At 42.8% G+C, this 15,921-nt stretch overlaps 1 protein-coding gene across 2 annotated transcripts in view; it reads right to left on the bottom strand.

Annotated features, from left to right (window-relative positions):
* The window catches only part of mapk14a (mitogen-activated protein kinase 14a), a 35,205-nt gene extending 19,293 nt beyond the window's left edge, over positions 1-15,912 (bottom strand). The window contains exons 1-7 of one of the 2 annotated variants that reach the window (XM_021565755.3): positions 15,086-15,912; positions 10,018-10,147; positions 8,557-8,615; positions 3,192-3,303; positions 2,799-2,828; positions 463-510; positions 126-240 (exon numbers count right to left, since the gene is read on the bottom strand). In XM_021565755.3, coding sequence (XP_021421430.1) covers positions 126-240; positions 463-510; positions 2,799-2,828; positions 3,192-3,303; positions 8,557-8,615; positions 10,018-10,147; positions 15,086-15,204 — 613 coding nt within the window. In that variant the 5' untranslated portion in view covers positions 15,205-15,912. The remainder of the gene's footprint in view (positions 1-125; positions 241-462; positions 511-2,798; positions 2,829-3,191; positions 3,304-8,556; positions 8,616-10,017; positions 10,148-15,085) is intronic. The other variant, XM_021565756.3, reaches the window with a different exon arrangement.
* Between the last annotated feature and the right edge of the window lie 9 nt (positions 15,913-15,921).

Raw genomic sequence — 15,921 nt, forward strand, 5'->3', positions numbered from 1 at the left:
TAGGAACGTTGACCCAGGATCACAAGTACATCAACAATTTGTAACCTAAATGTGTAACTGGTAAACGTGTCTGCAGTGAGCAGATGCAGGCTGTCTAAACCACTCAGAGGCTCTACCGACTGTACCTGTCATGTTGTAGTGCATCCAGTTCAGCATGATCTCTGGTGCCCGGTACCAGCGTGTGGCAACGTAACCCGTCATCTCGTCGTCAGTGTGCCGCGCCAGCCCAAAGTCCAGGATCTGAGGAGGACAGACAAAACGAAACCATGTGGTCCTGGCAAGATGGTTAGCCTGAGGAAACTACACAGAAGGCACACACTGTTTTCTCCTTGCAGAAAACGTCACCCCCAACGTTACATCAGGGAGTGCTTGGTTACTCCCCTCAGGCATACTGAAAGTCTTGTCTGGACTATTTAGGATGAACCCAGTTTGAATGAGCGGACCTATAATAAACTCACTTACCTTCAGCTCACAGTCCTCATTTACAGCCAAGTTGCTGGGTTTCAGGTCCTAAAGAGTGATGGGAGATAAGACGTATTATTACAGCTGAGCTACATATGACGAGGCCAGATCTGAATGGGCTTTCTCAATTGAGTCTAGATTCGCTAAAACCAAACCACCGTGATCTGTAGAAGTGCTTCTGCAGAGCGTCCACAGTGCTTCTTCAAGACTAAGTAAATCTCTAATTGATCTACTCTAATATTATTCTCAGATCAGTTCTTTCTAAACAGCAGCCCTGAATCACGGACTCAGTCACGATCAAAATCAGAGGTCCTGTTTATGGTTTTAATTCCTCTGCTATTTAGAGTGTTTGCTTAAGGAGTGAGCCTGGGCCCGAATCCTCTATGTGAAAGCGAAGCAAGCAGCAAAGCCTTGAATTAAAACTGGTTTATAAACTGTACCTCCTGACAAGCATGATGGATTTTTTTTTACTTGTCTGAAAGCTCAAGTCACTTGTCCAAAAATAAAATGGTCTCTAACACCATGGGCCAACAAGGTGACTGATAATTGTATTGTACAATGCAAGGCCCTACTGAAACACCCGAGTCAGCTTATCAAGGTCATGTTGAGCAGCTGACTTTTTACAATGTAGTGTGTTAGAGCTGGGTTCAGATAAAAGCCTGCACACCCAGTAGCTCTCCTGGAGGATGTAAAATACTGCAACGTTACAAATACCAACAAAATGCTTTGTCTTTATAAAATAATTCCCTCGTTCAATGAATCCGGGATCAAATGGCTGAGGTAAGACACATCAAAGCAAGGTACCTAACTAAGACATGTTTATCTTTAACCCTGTAAGGCGAAAATATTCAAGTTTCAGAAGAGATCTATTGACAGCAGGGCTTGACATTCAGGTACATTTGCCAGTGGCACACCGGGGGAGTACCAAGTCAAAACTACTGGCCCGGGCCAAGATCACAGGAAAGCGAGTTATGCACGCGGAATTTCAATCTCGGGTGATTTCATGTTTCATTTGCAGTAGGCAAGAACCTTATATTATAACCAACCATCAAGTCTTATATTTTCACTGATTGTTAGGAAAACTAAAATAAAATCCTCCCCCTTGTTGATGACATACAGCCTAATTAACATACAAAACAGTTTCAAATGTAATATTCCCCTACAGAAATTAGCTCAAAAACATATTGATACATCGTCCATATTATCAGGCTGGTGTGCTATTTTAGCAATAAGCATTATCGCCTGACGCAGCAGTGGCTACATGGCTGAAGCGAGGGGATCCCAAATGAATCTAAAAAACATGGTTGCAGAATGTGGTTGCTCATCTGCATTGTTGGCTAATCATTAGCTAGATCAGTCTTTAAAATATCATCTAGTCGCTTGTGTTTTTATAAAGTCAGTTTAATTGTGTGAATTTTACAGTGAATATGGGCCTACCGTTTACGCAATCGAATGGACGAGTTTCACGCATAACTATTTTTGTTTTAAATCGTCATACCAGACAGACTAAAACGCTGCCAATTATGCAGTTGAGAAATAAATTGTACAGCACTGGAAAGCTGGAATCCCGCTCTTTTCAATAATTGCCATCAAAACCGTGACTGTGGCCTTTTCCTTAGGAATGTTTGCGCGGTGACTGGGCTTATTATAACATGTTTTTTACACGCAGCAATCAAAGCTGTATGAGGAGTCGCACGCTCGATGCCCAATAGTTGATATTCCGCTTCAACTGGGCTGTGTGTGCGTGCGTGCGATAAATAAACAGCTTAGGTAATAAAAAAATAAAAAAACTTTTAAAACAATTATATAGGACTACAGAACAGCATTATTACAATATATTTTGCACCAGCCAAAGCGGCGCGTGTCAATACTCCGATGCGCTCTGCAGAGATTGAGAACAGTACATCGCATGCGGGGGACACTAATAAAAATCTGATCGGATTAATTGTTTGATATTGTGATTGTATTTCTATTTACTTCAATCCTTATTCTACTTGTCCAACTATATATTCTACTTGTCCAACTATATATTCTACTTGTCCAACTATATATTCTACTTGTCCAACTATATATCTTTTTACTTGCCCCGGACATGCGCTAATGTAAACCACGGCCCTTGCAACGGCAGGATAGTGGGTTCGATTCCCGGGACCACCTGTACGTAAAATGTATGCACGTATGACTAAGTTTCTTTGGATACAAGAGTCAACTAAATGGCATATATTTCATAATATTATATTAATTAACAAGACACAGCGTCAGTCACAGAGAAGGACTTTTTCATTGTGGGCTCAATCATAGCAGAGCGGACTGAATTAAAAAGGGAGGAGACTTACTCTGTGAATGATATCTGCTGAGTGGATATACTGAGGAGACAGAGAGAGGGAAAGAAGAGCAAAGGCATTAGATTACATCAATAATTAGGAGACACAAACCACAAGTTTAAACTGAGAGGTCTGTGGTTCCGAGGTACATCACAACAGGCGAAACTGGGTAAAATGACATTGGTATGACCAGCAACTGGTTTAAATGACATAATTATGACTTAAATTCTATACGTTTGTCTGCTGGGAATGTACACAACACTGGGATGTACACAATACTGTGAATGGCAGTTACTTTCAGTTATTTTGAGTTACTTGAAGCATGATTAAAAAAAAGTTGAAGTGTGCGGTTTCACCTTTAACCCCCAGAGGATCTGTCTGCCTGTATGTGTCTGTGCGTTTCACCTTTAATCCCCGGAGGATCTGGTATATGAGGAACTGCACGTGATCGTCTGTGAGTTTCTGACACTTGACTATGTTGTTGAGGTCTGCCCCCATCAGGTGGGTCACCAGGTACCTGCCAATCAGAACCAGACAGGAGCTCAAACAAAACTACTCCACTGTATACGACATGCATCTGTTTCTCACGGTTCCATATTTACATATTTCAGCCAGTTGTATGTTGTTCTGGATACCATCTCGTTTTGACACGTCACATCAATGCTAATATGGCCAAAAGTAGCTAGCTAGCGAACCAACAACTGTAGCAATGCTGAAAAGCAAAAGGAAAAATAACCACAAAAGTCCAGTGGGTTTGAAAGTTTAAAAACCATTCATGTATGGGCTAAGACATTGAAATACACCAACGTGCATCGGCTTACGCCTTTCATCAGGTCTGACATTAAAGGCATTTTAACTTTGAAACCAACGAGTGCCTTATGGCCACCCATTTGTGGTTATAATTTTTCCGTTTCAATTACAATTCCCCTCTAAGAGCAACTTTAGTTGTTGTGGAATGCCTGAAGCACTCCTGCTACTTCTCTTCAACTGTAACAATGTATTTGAGAGATGTGCTTATTGGGAACAACTTGTTTTCAATAAACATTTGCAGACGAAATACAGCTTACAAGTTAAGCCAACCCCATCAGTTTTTGTCTTGTGGTCTATACATCAAGGGATTTACCACCATGTCAATGTTCTCCCATATGTCTCCTAGGAGTCAGCTGATACTGGTTGAGTAGCTGTTCCATCTCCTCGCCCCCTTCCCCACACACACTCCTTTCCTCTGGAAGCCCCAGCTGGGCGAGCCATCCACAAATAATGTCATTAAACACACACGTCCATTAAGTCCACTTATTTTTGTAATTCAAATCTAATCCCATAGTCGTTTAAACAGCTCCAAATAGTGGTAAGCACTTCTGGAGGGAAAAAAATCTGAGCCAAAACATACGAGGAGCACGGAGGCTTCACTCTGGTCTTGCTAGTTTGCTGTTCCACTGATAGATGAATGCTGCACTGTTCCCACACAGGAGGAACATCTTAAAATAACTCCCTGGTTAAACTGGACTTTTCCTTAGTGCCCTCCTCCTATATAGACTGATCGGAGACCAAGCTACTTCAACATGACTGAGATCAAAGGCACAAACAGGGAGAGGGAAGGGGGGGGGGGGCTCCAGCTGAAGGGTTCATGTTGAGGCCTGGAAAATTAGGTATATAAATAGTGAGCTTTCATCCCTGTTAATCCATGGAACTTTCCCCACTGTATCTTCCCCCCTCCCCTGCTCTCCCTCCATCTATCTATCTAGGGGTAAAAGAGGAGCTATGAACAGTCCTTTGAGTCACATTTTTGGAGCTGGGGTAGGGGAAATTACAGCTACAGTACCTGCATACTGGGTTTTTTTATGAACAGCAGTTAGAAAACCCCTCCCTGTGCTCCTCTGTCCTGCAGGCATGTGTGCTGTGTACACAGATATGCATGAGAAGAAAATAGCCAAGATCCTGATTAGGCGACTGGCAGATTGTTTTTAGTCAAGCAATATCAAATATATGCAGGGAATTCAAAGTATTGAGACCCCTCAACTTTTTTCATATTATGTTACATTACAGCCTTATTCTAAAATGGATTGATAAAAAGTTTATTAAAAAAGTAAGATCACATTTACATAAGTATTCAGACCCTCTACTCAGTACTTTGTTGAAGCACCTTTGGCAACCATTATAGCCTTGCGTCTTCTTGGGTATGACGCTACAAGCTTGGCACACCTGTATTTGTGGAGTTTCTCCCCTTCTTTACAGATCCTCTAGTTCTGTCAGTTTGGATGGGGAGCGTTGCTGCACAGCTATTTTCAGGTCTCTCCAGAGACGTTCGATCGGGTTCAAGTCCGGGCTCTGGCTGGGCCACTCAAGGACATTCAGAGGTTTGTCCCTAATCCACTCCTGTGTTGTCTTGGCTGTGTGCTTAGGGTTGTTGTCCTATTGGAAGCTGAACCTCCGCCCCAGTCTGAGGTCCTGAGCAGGTTTTTATCAAGGCTCTCTCTGTACTTTGCTATATTCATCTTTCCCTCAATCCTGACTAGTCTCCCAGACACTGCTGCTAAAAAACATCCCCACAGCATGTTGTTGCAACCACCACGCTTCACCGTATGGATGGGGCCACGTTTCCTCCAGATGTGACACTTTGCTTTCAAGCCAAAGAGTTCAATCTTGGTTTGATCAGATCAGAGAATCTGGTTTCTCATGGCCTGAAAGACCTTTCGGTGCCTTTTGGCAAACCCCAAGCTGGCTGTCATGTGCCTTTAACTGAGGAGTAGCTTCCATCTGGCCTGACTGGTGGAGTCCTGCAGAGATGGGAGAACCTTCCAGAAGGACAAACATCTCCACAGAGGAACTCTGGAGGTCTGTCAGAGTGACTATCGGGTTCTTGGTCACCACCCTGACCCTTCTCCCCGGATTCCTCAGTTTTGCCGGGCGGCCAGCTCTAGGAAGAGTCTTGGTAGTTCCAAACTTCTTCCATTTAAGAATGGAGGCCAGTATGTTCTTGGGGACCTTCAATGCTGCAAAAAAAATGTGGTACCCTTACCCAGATCTGTGCCTCGACACAATCATGTTTCGGACCTCTATGGACAATTCCTTCGACCTCATGGCTTGGTTTTTGCTCTGACGTGCACTGTCAACTGTGGGACCTTGTATAGACCGGTGTGTGCCTTTCCAAATCATGTCCCCAAAAAATTATTTACCACCGGTGGACTCCAATCAATTTGTAGAAACTTTTCAAGAATGATCAATGGAAACAGGATGCACCTGAGCGCAATTGAGTCTCATAGCAAAGAGTCTGAATACTTATGCAAATAAGGTGTATATTTTTAAAGCACATTTGCAACAATTTCTAAAAACCTTATTTTTGCTTTGTCATTATGGGGTGTTGTGTGTAGACAGATGGGGAATTTTTCAAATAGTATGGGTAGCCATTTGATTAGATGTTGAGGGGTTTTATGGCTTGGGGGAGGTAGAAGCTGTTTAGAAGTCTCTTGAACCTAGACTTGGCGCTCCAGTACCACTCGCCGTGCGGTAGCAGAGAGGACGGTCTATGACTAGAGTGGCTGGAATATTTGACAACTTTTAGGGCCTTCCTCTAACACCGCCTGGTATAGAGGTCTTGGATGGCAGAAAGCTTGGCCCTGGTGATGTACTGGGCCGTACGCACCACCCTCTGTAGTGCCTTGCAGTCGGAGGCCGAGCAGTTGCCATACCAGGCAGTGATGCAACCCATCAGGATGCTCTCGATGGTGCAGCTGTAGAACTTTTTGAGGATCTGAGTACCCATGCCAAATCTTTTCAGTCTCCTGAGGGGGAATAGGTTTTGCCGTGCCCTCTTCATGACTGTCTTGGTGTGCTTGGACCATGTTAGATTGTTGGTGATGTGGACACCAAGGAACTTGAAGCTCTCAACCTGCTCCACTACAGAATGGGGGCATGCTCGGTCCTCCTTTTCCTGTCATCCACAATCATTTGTCTTGATCACGGTGAGGGAGAGGTTGTTGTCTTTGCACCACACGGTCAGGTCTCTGACCTCCCCCCTACAGGCTGTCACACCGTCATTGGTGATCAGGCCTACCACTGTTGTCATCGCCAAACTTAATGATGGTGTTGGGAGTCTTGCCTGACCGTGCAGTCACGAGTGAACAAGGAGTACAGGAGGGGACTGAGCATGCACCCGAGAGGCCCCCATGTTGAGGATCAGCATGGCAGATCCTTAACAGCAAACAAATAAAGTCTGTTTTTACATCCATTGTTAATGACAATAGTTCCTCAATGTATTTGAAAATTCTTTCCAGCTCTCTCCCTTTTGAAAACCCCTCAGCGTGAAAGGGAAAAATGTATTGCTCTGATCCACTGCAAACATCATAAAACACCTGATTACTTCTTACCCCTTGCACAAATAGCCTACAGCTGTCTCTGTCCTGAGCTCACTGGCATAGGAAACTAAGGGTTCAGAATATTTTATACAATGTTGCTAGTGTGAGCTTCCAGTTGGACCCAAGTTGACAATTGATACAATGTTCCAAGTTAGTTGCAGACAAGCCATGCACACCCAAAGTGGGTTATAGGATTTAAATATATATATATTTTTAAATCAGGATATTTTCTACCTGAAGGCTGCTTTGTTTTTATTTGTAGGCTTTACAGGCTATTTTTACATAGTTGTCAATGGCAGTTATTTAAGGTTTGTATCATTTTCATTTAGATTTGAATAGAATTTTGATTAACATCTTTGAATCTCAAAATCGTGGTCATCATCAATTAAATGAAACAGGTTAAGGATTTTTTCTCCATCTCTGGCTCCCTTGAGTCATTTGTGTCTTATTTCATCAAATAGTGCCCTTAAAGCATCAAAATGCATGTATAGTTGATTATATTAAAACACATTGTGTGATAGTAAAATTATATGCATACATGGAAACATGTTTTAACATTTTGACCAATCAATTAGTCTAAAGAACAGACCACTATCGGTCGACCAATAACTGTATTTTTTTTATTCATTTTTTTTAAAGTCGGGACAGCCCTAATATTTATTATTCTGTGTAAGAGGAACTTCTTCCACTGCAACCCTGCCATTGTTTAACATCTCTTGTTCTTTCTCTCTCCCCTCTCTGTGGAACCGGGTTGTTAATCTATCTGGGACAGTGGGGCGACTGAGAGCACACTTCAGTTGCCTCTTCTGATGGTGGAGCTGCCAGAGAGCTAGCCTGGCCCAGATCAATTTGTGTTCTTCCCAACTCCATTGCTCTCATTGTCGAGCCAAGCGTGGTAAATAGTAGGAAGTGTAGGAACGAGAGGCCTTTCCTGCACATTTTCCTTCAGCAGAGGCAACAACAGGTCTAGGCTTGTGTGTGACACTCACTCAGCCAGGCACCCACACACAGTACACACACATAGTACACAAACATGAGGCAGTCGGCCAGCACTGACTCACTGAACAATCTGTCCACTTCCTCTTCTCACTGACTTTCAACATCAACAAACAGTAAATGCCTGAAGCCAAGGCACCCAGTGAGTAACTATTTCCAAGGTTGGGAAGGGAGATGTGGTAGTACTACTGAAAATAGTACCACAGGTACCCCTGGTGTTTCCTAGGCAGAGCAGGCTTTGTTTAGTCTCTTTTGCTGGGAAAAGAAAGGCACTTTGTGTACTCATTGTGTTTCAAGTGAGGCACTGATCCTCTGTCAATAGGCATTGGCTGAGTGAATTAAGGTTATGAAGGGATAATAAAGGAACATACAGTAGATAAAAGAAATCGGTAGGCCTTAAGAGTTTCAATTCAACTCACACGTCATTGAACTCCTCCAGACTAGTAGCAGGTGTGAAGACATCTAGAAGGCCGATCACCTGAAACACAGAGGCCAACGCAACAAGTAAGGAGGATTGTATCAGCTCTCCCAAATTATTTCATGACTCCACAATGAATTGGTTTCAGCAGAATAGAGCATTGGAATACTTGGAACTAGAGCAGCGGAATACTTCAGCCAACAAATTCCTACAGTTGAGATCTCAGTCAGCAGCACAGTTGCATACTATGATTAATATAGCCAACATACTTCTGCTGCTTTTAAGAGAGAGAGAGGACTGAGCTCCAGAGAGAGGAGCAAAGACAAAGAGAGGGAAGTGGAACTAGAGCAGAGGAATACTTTAACCAACATATTCCTAGACTTATCGTAGCAGCAACACAAAACAGTTCTGTAGCTTTTAACCTCTTGGTAGTATTTTAAGTATTTTCCCGTCCAGATGAAAAGCGCGCCCAAAGTAAACTGCCTGTTACTCCGGCCCAGAAACTAGGATATGCATATAATTGGTAGATTTGGATAGAAAACACAAAAGTTTCTAAAACTGTTAAAATTATGTCTGTGCGTATAACAGAACTGATATGGCAGGCGAAACCCTGAGGACAAACCATACCCCCCGCAAAAAAAAATTCAGCCTACCACTGTTTTCAATGGGTGTCACTTTTTTTATAATGTGAAATTCTCCCAGATTGCAGTTCCTAGGGCTTCCACTAGATGTCAGTCTTTAGAAAGAGCTGGTTTTTGGAAAAATTAGCCAGAAATGTTAGTTTTTCTAGGTGGCTCCCATTTTGGCTCTAGTGTTTCTAAGCACGTGGAAGAGAGCGCGTTCTTTGGTATTTTTCTCCGGTAAAGACAATAACGATTCTCCGTCTTAAATGTTATAATTTATTTACGTATTAGGGTACCTAAGGTTTGATTATAAACGTTGTTTGACTTGTTTGGAAAAAACGTATTAGTAACGTTTGGGATTAATTTTGTATGCATTTTGATGGAGGGAAACTGGGTAGATTATTGACTGAAGCGCACCAGCTAAACTGAGTTTTTATGGATATAAAGGACATTATCGACCAAAAGGACCATTTGTGATGTATCTGGAACCTTTTGGAGTGCCAACAAAAGAAGATCAAAGGTAAGGCATTTATTATATCGCCGTTTCTGACTTTCGTGGCGCACCTGCCTGGTTGAAATATGTTTTTCATGCTTTTGAATGCGGGGCGCTATCCTAAGATAATCGCATGGTGTGCTTTCCCGTAAAGCCTTTTTGAAATCTGACACAGCGGCTGGATTAACAAGAAGTTAAGCTTTATTTTGATGTATTACACTTATGATTTTATGAAAGTAAAATATTTATAATTCTGTAGTTTGAATTTCACGCTCTGCAATTTCACCGGATGTTGGCCAGGTGGGACGCTACCGTCCCACAAGAAGTTAAGAGAGATGAAACTCACGTTCTCATGTTTCATGTGCTTGAGCAGACGTAGCTCTCTGTAGGTCCTCTTGGCATGGATAATGGACTGGAATGGCCGGGAGAGTTTCTTCACTGCGATCTTCAGACCGGTCTTCTCATCATACGACGAGCTGGAGGAGACGTGATAGGGGTTTAAGTTACTGCAACAACAATAGGATAAGATACTATTCATCACTCCCAAAATGTTGCATCTGAAAATAAATACAATCCTTACTGATGCTATATTTGAAATTACCGATCAGTAGCATGTGACAAAACATAACTCCTCTTCTCCTGTAGGCATTAGACCAGGGTTATTTAATTCCAGTCCTGGAGGGCCAAAACAGTTCTGTTTTTCATCATCTCATTCCAATCAGGGACTAATTCAGACCTGGGACATCAAGTGAGTGCAATTAACTGCCAGGTAAAAACAAACAGAGAGATTTCGGGCCTCCAGGAACAGAATTTATTTAACAGCCCTGCTTTAGACATATAGGCTATAGCCTAAAACAAGTTGTTGCAGCCAGGCTGTCATTTTCCAAGAAGACACAGGAAAAACACACTTAAAATGGCTCACTAAAAGGCTGAGTTTGCATGAAACAAGATAAAGTGATGTAAGAAGGAAAAACTGACATGAGCTAAACAGAAAATGTCATCCCTCAGACTAAGGCAGCATCCCGAATGGCAACAACAACAAAAGAAGAAATCAGCAGGGTCCATGGTTAGTAGTGCACTATGGTGACATTTGGGACACAATCTAAAACACAGCTGCGCTGTCAGGCCATGGCGAGTCTGGCTGACAGGCTGGGGAAGAAGGAGCATCTCTGGGGATATCTCAATAGGTGTTTCCAAGTGTCCTGATGTACCTTCTCTTTGCCCCCTTCTTAATACGTTACCAGAAAGAAAACACAGACGTTCCGTTAAAATGGCTGACAGGCTGGGGGGACGAACGTCTCTCCCCGGGGGAGATCTCAGTAGTCTTTCCCTCGATTCCTTGTGGCGTCGATCTCTCCTCGCTGCTTTCCAAAAAAGTCAAGAGGGAAGTGAGGAATACATCGGAGACAATCACCTTGGATCTTCTCCTCCAATGCTCTACTTTCTTCCTCTGACAGCTTGAGGAGGCGAGGAGAGGGACGACCCAAAGACTTTAGAGATTCACCCTGGCTGAAAGACATACTGGGGGAGGGAAGCCTACCTCTCACTTCCTCTTCCTTTAAATTTCTGCTAACCAGTCATGAGTGGTCAGCTGCTATATTGGATATGTGCGTTCTTATGTGCTCTCTTGCCAACTCCATAGCTGCCATTGACAATTCCATAAGAAGTTGGCAAGAGGGCATTAACAGACTGGCACCCAAGCTAGTCAGCTGCTGTACACATTTAATAGTACAAAGCAGAGGTGCACAAACGCTTGTGGCCAAGGAGGTCAGGAGTCCCAGTGCCGCAACAAGCAAAACATTTAGATAAAGTTGTATGTATGCGAGCTATGGTGCCCACATAACAGGAGGAAATTGTTATGAATAAACAGAAGCAAAAATTTTATGCAATATAAAAATGTCCCTTGATCGGATATCCGGGGCACTTTTTTTTTTTAACCCAACAGCACTAATCCGACCGTCAACAGTTAATCCTTTCTGCCTAGCAGCAGCACAGTGTTGCTGTTGTGCTCCGCAACCTGCTGTGGGGAGCACAACAGAAACAACAACCAGATGTTAACTTAGACAACAACAATCCAGCAGATGATACTAATGCCATAGCAGGTTCTGGGAGGTAATACTGGTTACTACTAGGCCCATTTTAAAAGTAAAGGAAACTTTTGAATAAATTATCCTTGATGGATTATGCTGCAGCAGCAGTAATACAGGAACCATTATTTGTGTAAAATAAACAAACTAGGCCAACATTAGTTCAGTAATTTAGAAGATTAGACCTAATGCCATGGGCTCACCTGGCCCTACCAAGGTAAAATAAACCTCAACACAGACATGTCGTCATTTACATTTGAGTCATTTAGCAGACACTCGTATCTAGAGCGAGTTACAGTAAGTGCAATCATCTTAAGATGGCTAGGTGGGACAACCACATATCTCAGTCATAGTACGTAAATTGTTCTTCAAGTAAACAACATATGCCTACCAGTACTTCACAAGACTGTTTGTTCTCTCTTGCCAACGCCTTATGGAATTGTCACGCCAATGCTTTGTTTGACAACGGAGTAGGCATAAGCACAAACAGATCTGAGAACAGGCTGGCACTTCAGTAAAATGGAATTCAAATATTAAAACAGATGTCAAAACAGAGGTCAAAAGTCTAGAGACACACACACACATCACCATTGCCCTTTATTCTAAGCAATATTATGCTGCCATTTTTATTGACTTGGCCAAAGCTTTTGATATGGTAGACCATTCCATTCTTGTGGGCCGGCTAAGGAGTATTGGCGTCTCTGAGGGGTCTTTGGCCTGGTTTGCTAACTACCTCTCTCAAAGAGTAATGTATAATGTCAGAAAATCTGCTGTCTCAGCCACTGCCCGTCACCAAGGGAGTACCCCAAGGCTCGGTCCTAGGCCCCACACTTCTCAATTTACATCAACAACATAGCTCAGGCAGTAGGAAGCACTCATCCATTTCTATGCAGATGATACAGTCTTATACTCAGCTGGCCCCTCCCCAGATGTTGTGTTAAACAACAAAGCTTTCTTAGTGTCCAACAAGCTTTCTCTACCCTTAACCTTGTTCTGAACACCTCCAAAACAAAGGTCACGTGGTTTGGTAAGAAGAATACCCCTCTCCCCACAGGTGTTATTACTACCTCTAAGGGTTTAGAGCTTGAGGATGTCACCTCGTACAAGTACTTGGGAGTATGGCTAGATGGTACACTGTCTTTCTCTCAGCACATATCAAAACTGCAGGCTAAAGTTAAATCTAGACTTGGTTTCCTCTATCGTAATCGCCCCTCTTTCACCCCAGCTGCCAAACTAACCCTGATTCAGATGACCATCCAACCCATGCTAGTTTATGGAGACAATGCTCCTTATAGGACACATCACTGCACTCTATACTCCACTGTAAACTGGTCATCTGTCACCCATCACAAGACCCACTGGTTGATGCTTATTTAGAAAAGCCTCTTAGGCCTCACACCCTCCTATCTGAGATATCTACTGCAGCCCTCATCCTCCACATACAACACCCGTTCTGCCAATCACATTCTGTTATAGGTCCCCAAAGCACACACATCCCTGGGTCGCTCCTCTCCAATTCGCTGCAGCTAGCGACTGGAATGAGCTGCAACAAACACTCAAACTGGACAGTTTTATCTCAGTCTCTTCATTCAAAGACCCAATCATGGACACGCTTACTGACAGTTGGGGCTGCTTTGTGCAATGTATTGTTGTCTCTACCATCTTGTCCTTTGTGCTGTTGTCTGTGCCCAATAATGTTTGTACCATGTTGTTATGTTGTGTTGCTACCATGCTGTGTCGTCATGTGCTGCTGCCTTGTTATGTTGTTGTCTTAGGTCTCTCTTTTTGTAGTGTTGTGTGTTTTGTCCTATATTTATATTGGCCTTTTGGTAGGCCATTTTTGTAAATAATAATTTGTTCATAGCTGACTTGCCTAGTTAAATAAAGATTAAATAGAACATTTTCTCATCTAAAAAGAAAAGTCAAGACAGACAGACACCATCTCCTTTCCTCAATATCTAAGGAGCAAGAGAACTACAGATTGTATGCCAGATATGTGAAAACTATGTTTAAATGACTTGGCGTTACAGGTTAGCTTATACAAAACGCTGCATAGATGTCTCAACTAGCCTGCTCTTGGTGATACCATCTCCATTCTCGATTTGGGGAAAAGGGAATATTATAAAATGTCAGTGTCCAGTTGCAGGTCCTTCTACAAAAACCAAAGAAAGATTTAAAATCTTTTGTAGTTATGTTTCATATCGCTAGAGGTGGTGCCTCCCATTTTAGCTGCTGCAGATCTAGCATTTCCCACATCTTTGCAGGAACTAGTCGTTTCTATGCACACTGCCACGTGAATAAGTAGATGACAGATCTTTTTTGGTTGCATTGTATGATGTACTACACACACGCAAGAGGCATTTCTCACTAGATACAAAACATTGATTTAATATCTTACGTAGTTTCCTCTGGTTTTTGTAGACCCACCTGCAATGGACATTTTTAAGATGCCCTTTTGCCAAAATCAAGAATTTAGACAGCATTGCCAAGACCAGGTTATAGTTGAGACATCTATGCAGCGTTTTGTATAAGGTAACCTGCAACGCCCATTAACGGAAACGTAGTTATCAGATATCTGGAGTACGATATGCACCTAGTCAAGACAGTAAATCAATTAACGATATATCCCGCTTAAAGTAGTTTGGTTTGACCTATTCTGGGCACATGAGTCACCATCTCATACAGAATTAAGTGGCATCACTGTGTGGAGGTTTAACAATAGATGTAAATTAGCCACTTAAGCTACAACGAGATCCACTACAAAACTGAAAACTTTGTGTCTAAATGCATTTCCCAACCAATTGGATGAAGTAGAATAGAACAGAACAGAAACACTCGGTACACATCAGAAAGAAAACAATTGGGATGTTAATTAAGACGGCAACAATAACGGTTAGTTTCCAACTCTTTGTGGCTATCAATTTGCATCATATTTTCAATATTTGAATACGTTTCAAATGGATGTTGCTATTCAGATAACGTTACAATGTCAACCTATAAAAGTAGCTGGACACATTTAAATCGTGCACGTAACAGTTAGCTAGTAAACGTGGCTGGGGACATGGCAACATGTCATGCCGCAACATAAACGAATGGTGCGTCTGACTAATGTTATTCTATTGTGTGAACACAGACTGGTTGGGGCAAGTTCGCATGCCCGCCCGCTCTCGCTGACACAGTTCGAGAATAGAAAGGACCCATGGTCGCGCAGCGTTCTATTCTGAATGTAACTACCTAGCTGGCGTGCTAACTTTGGCGTCTATGCAGGCCTCGTAGAACTGAATAGCTAGCTCTGCGCAAACATTGGACAAAAACCGTGTAAATTACCAAACTGATCCGTAGGCCCCGGACCCGACTGGAGACAACGTCTGGTAGCGTTCTGGTACCTCCCAAATCGTCTTGTTCACCTCCTGCCGATAAAACGTGGGTCTTTCTTTCAGCGACATTCCTGCAGAACAACCCTCAAACTGCAAGTTGTGACTTCTGCTTTTTGTTGGTTAAAGGTGTCAACTAGACTCATGCAACTAACGTGAGTTCGCTAACTACTGTACTAGCTTGTTTAAGAAAACGCTCGGGAACTCTATCAACTTCAGTAGATGCTGGATGTAATGTTCGTTCGTAGCAAGGTGCACAATTATTTAAATTACGGTGAGAAAGCGTTTCTACTCCGATGTGCGTTCAGGCTCCCGGGATTTCACTGTGTTACATACCCAGCGCGCCCGTGCTCCTATGCTGCAACAACAAAATGTCGCGAAATGAGATCCAAATCCTTCTAGTCGCTCAAAGGACAAACCACAGAGTTTCTAACCCCAGAGGCTCAACATTACGAGACTTCCGGGAACGCTTATGAAACAAACCAAGCGGACTAGTTTGGAGTTTGAGAAGTGAAAAATGATTCCTTAGTTGTTACTTTTCTCAAAATCTAAAGACACAACCTAGATTCGAGCCAATGCCTTAAGTAGTGGAGCATTTTATTACTCCAACCTCTGAAAGTTATAAACTGACACATAATTTTTGTATGGAAAAAAGTGCCGTTGATTTGACGGCCTACACATGCGTAGTTCGGCGCGAGACCGTTAGACGGTGACGTGTTTCTGCGCATGAGCTTAGCTATCCAACGTCGCCATGACATCGCTTATACACGCGTTATCGGGGAGATGGAG

Source organism: Oncorhynchus mykiss, chromosome 16, assembly GCF_057628025.1.
Source record: "Oncorhynchus mykiss isolate SJ-2025 chromosome 16, ASM5762802v1, whole genome shotgun sequence".
In the NCBI taxonomy this organism is placed as follows: Eukaryota; Metazoa; Chordata; class Actinopteri; order Salmoniformes; family Salmonidae; genus Oncorhynchus; species Oncorhynchus mykiss.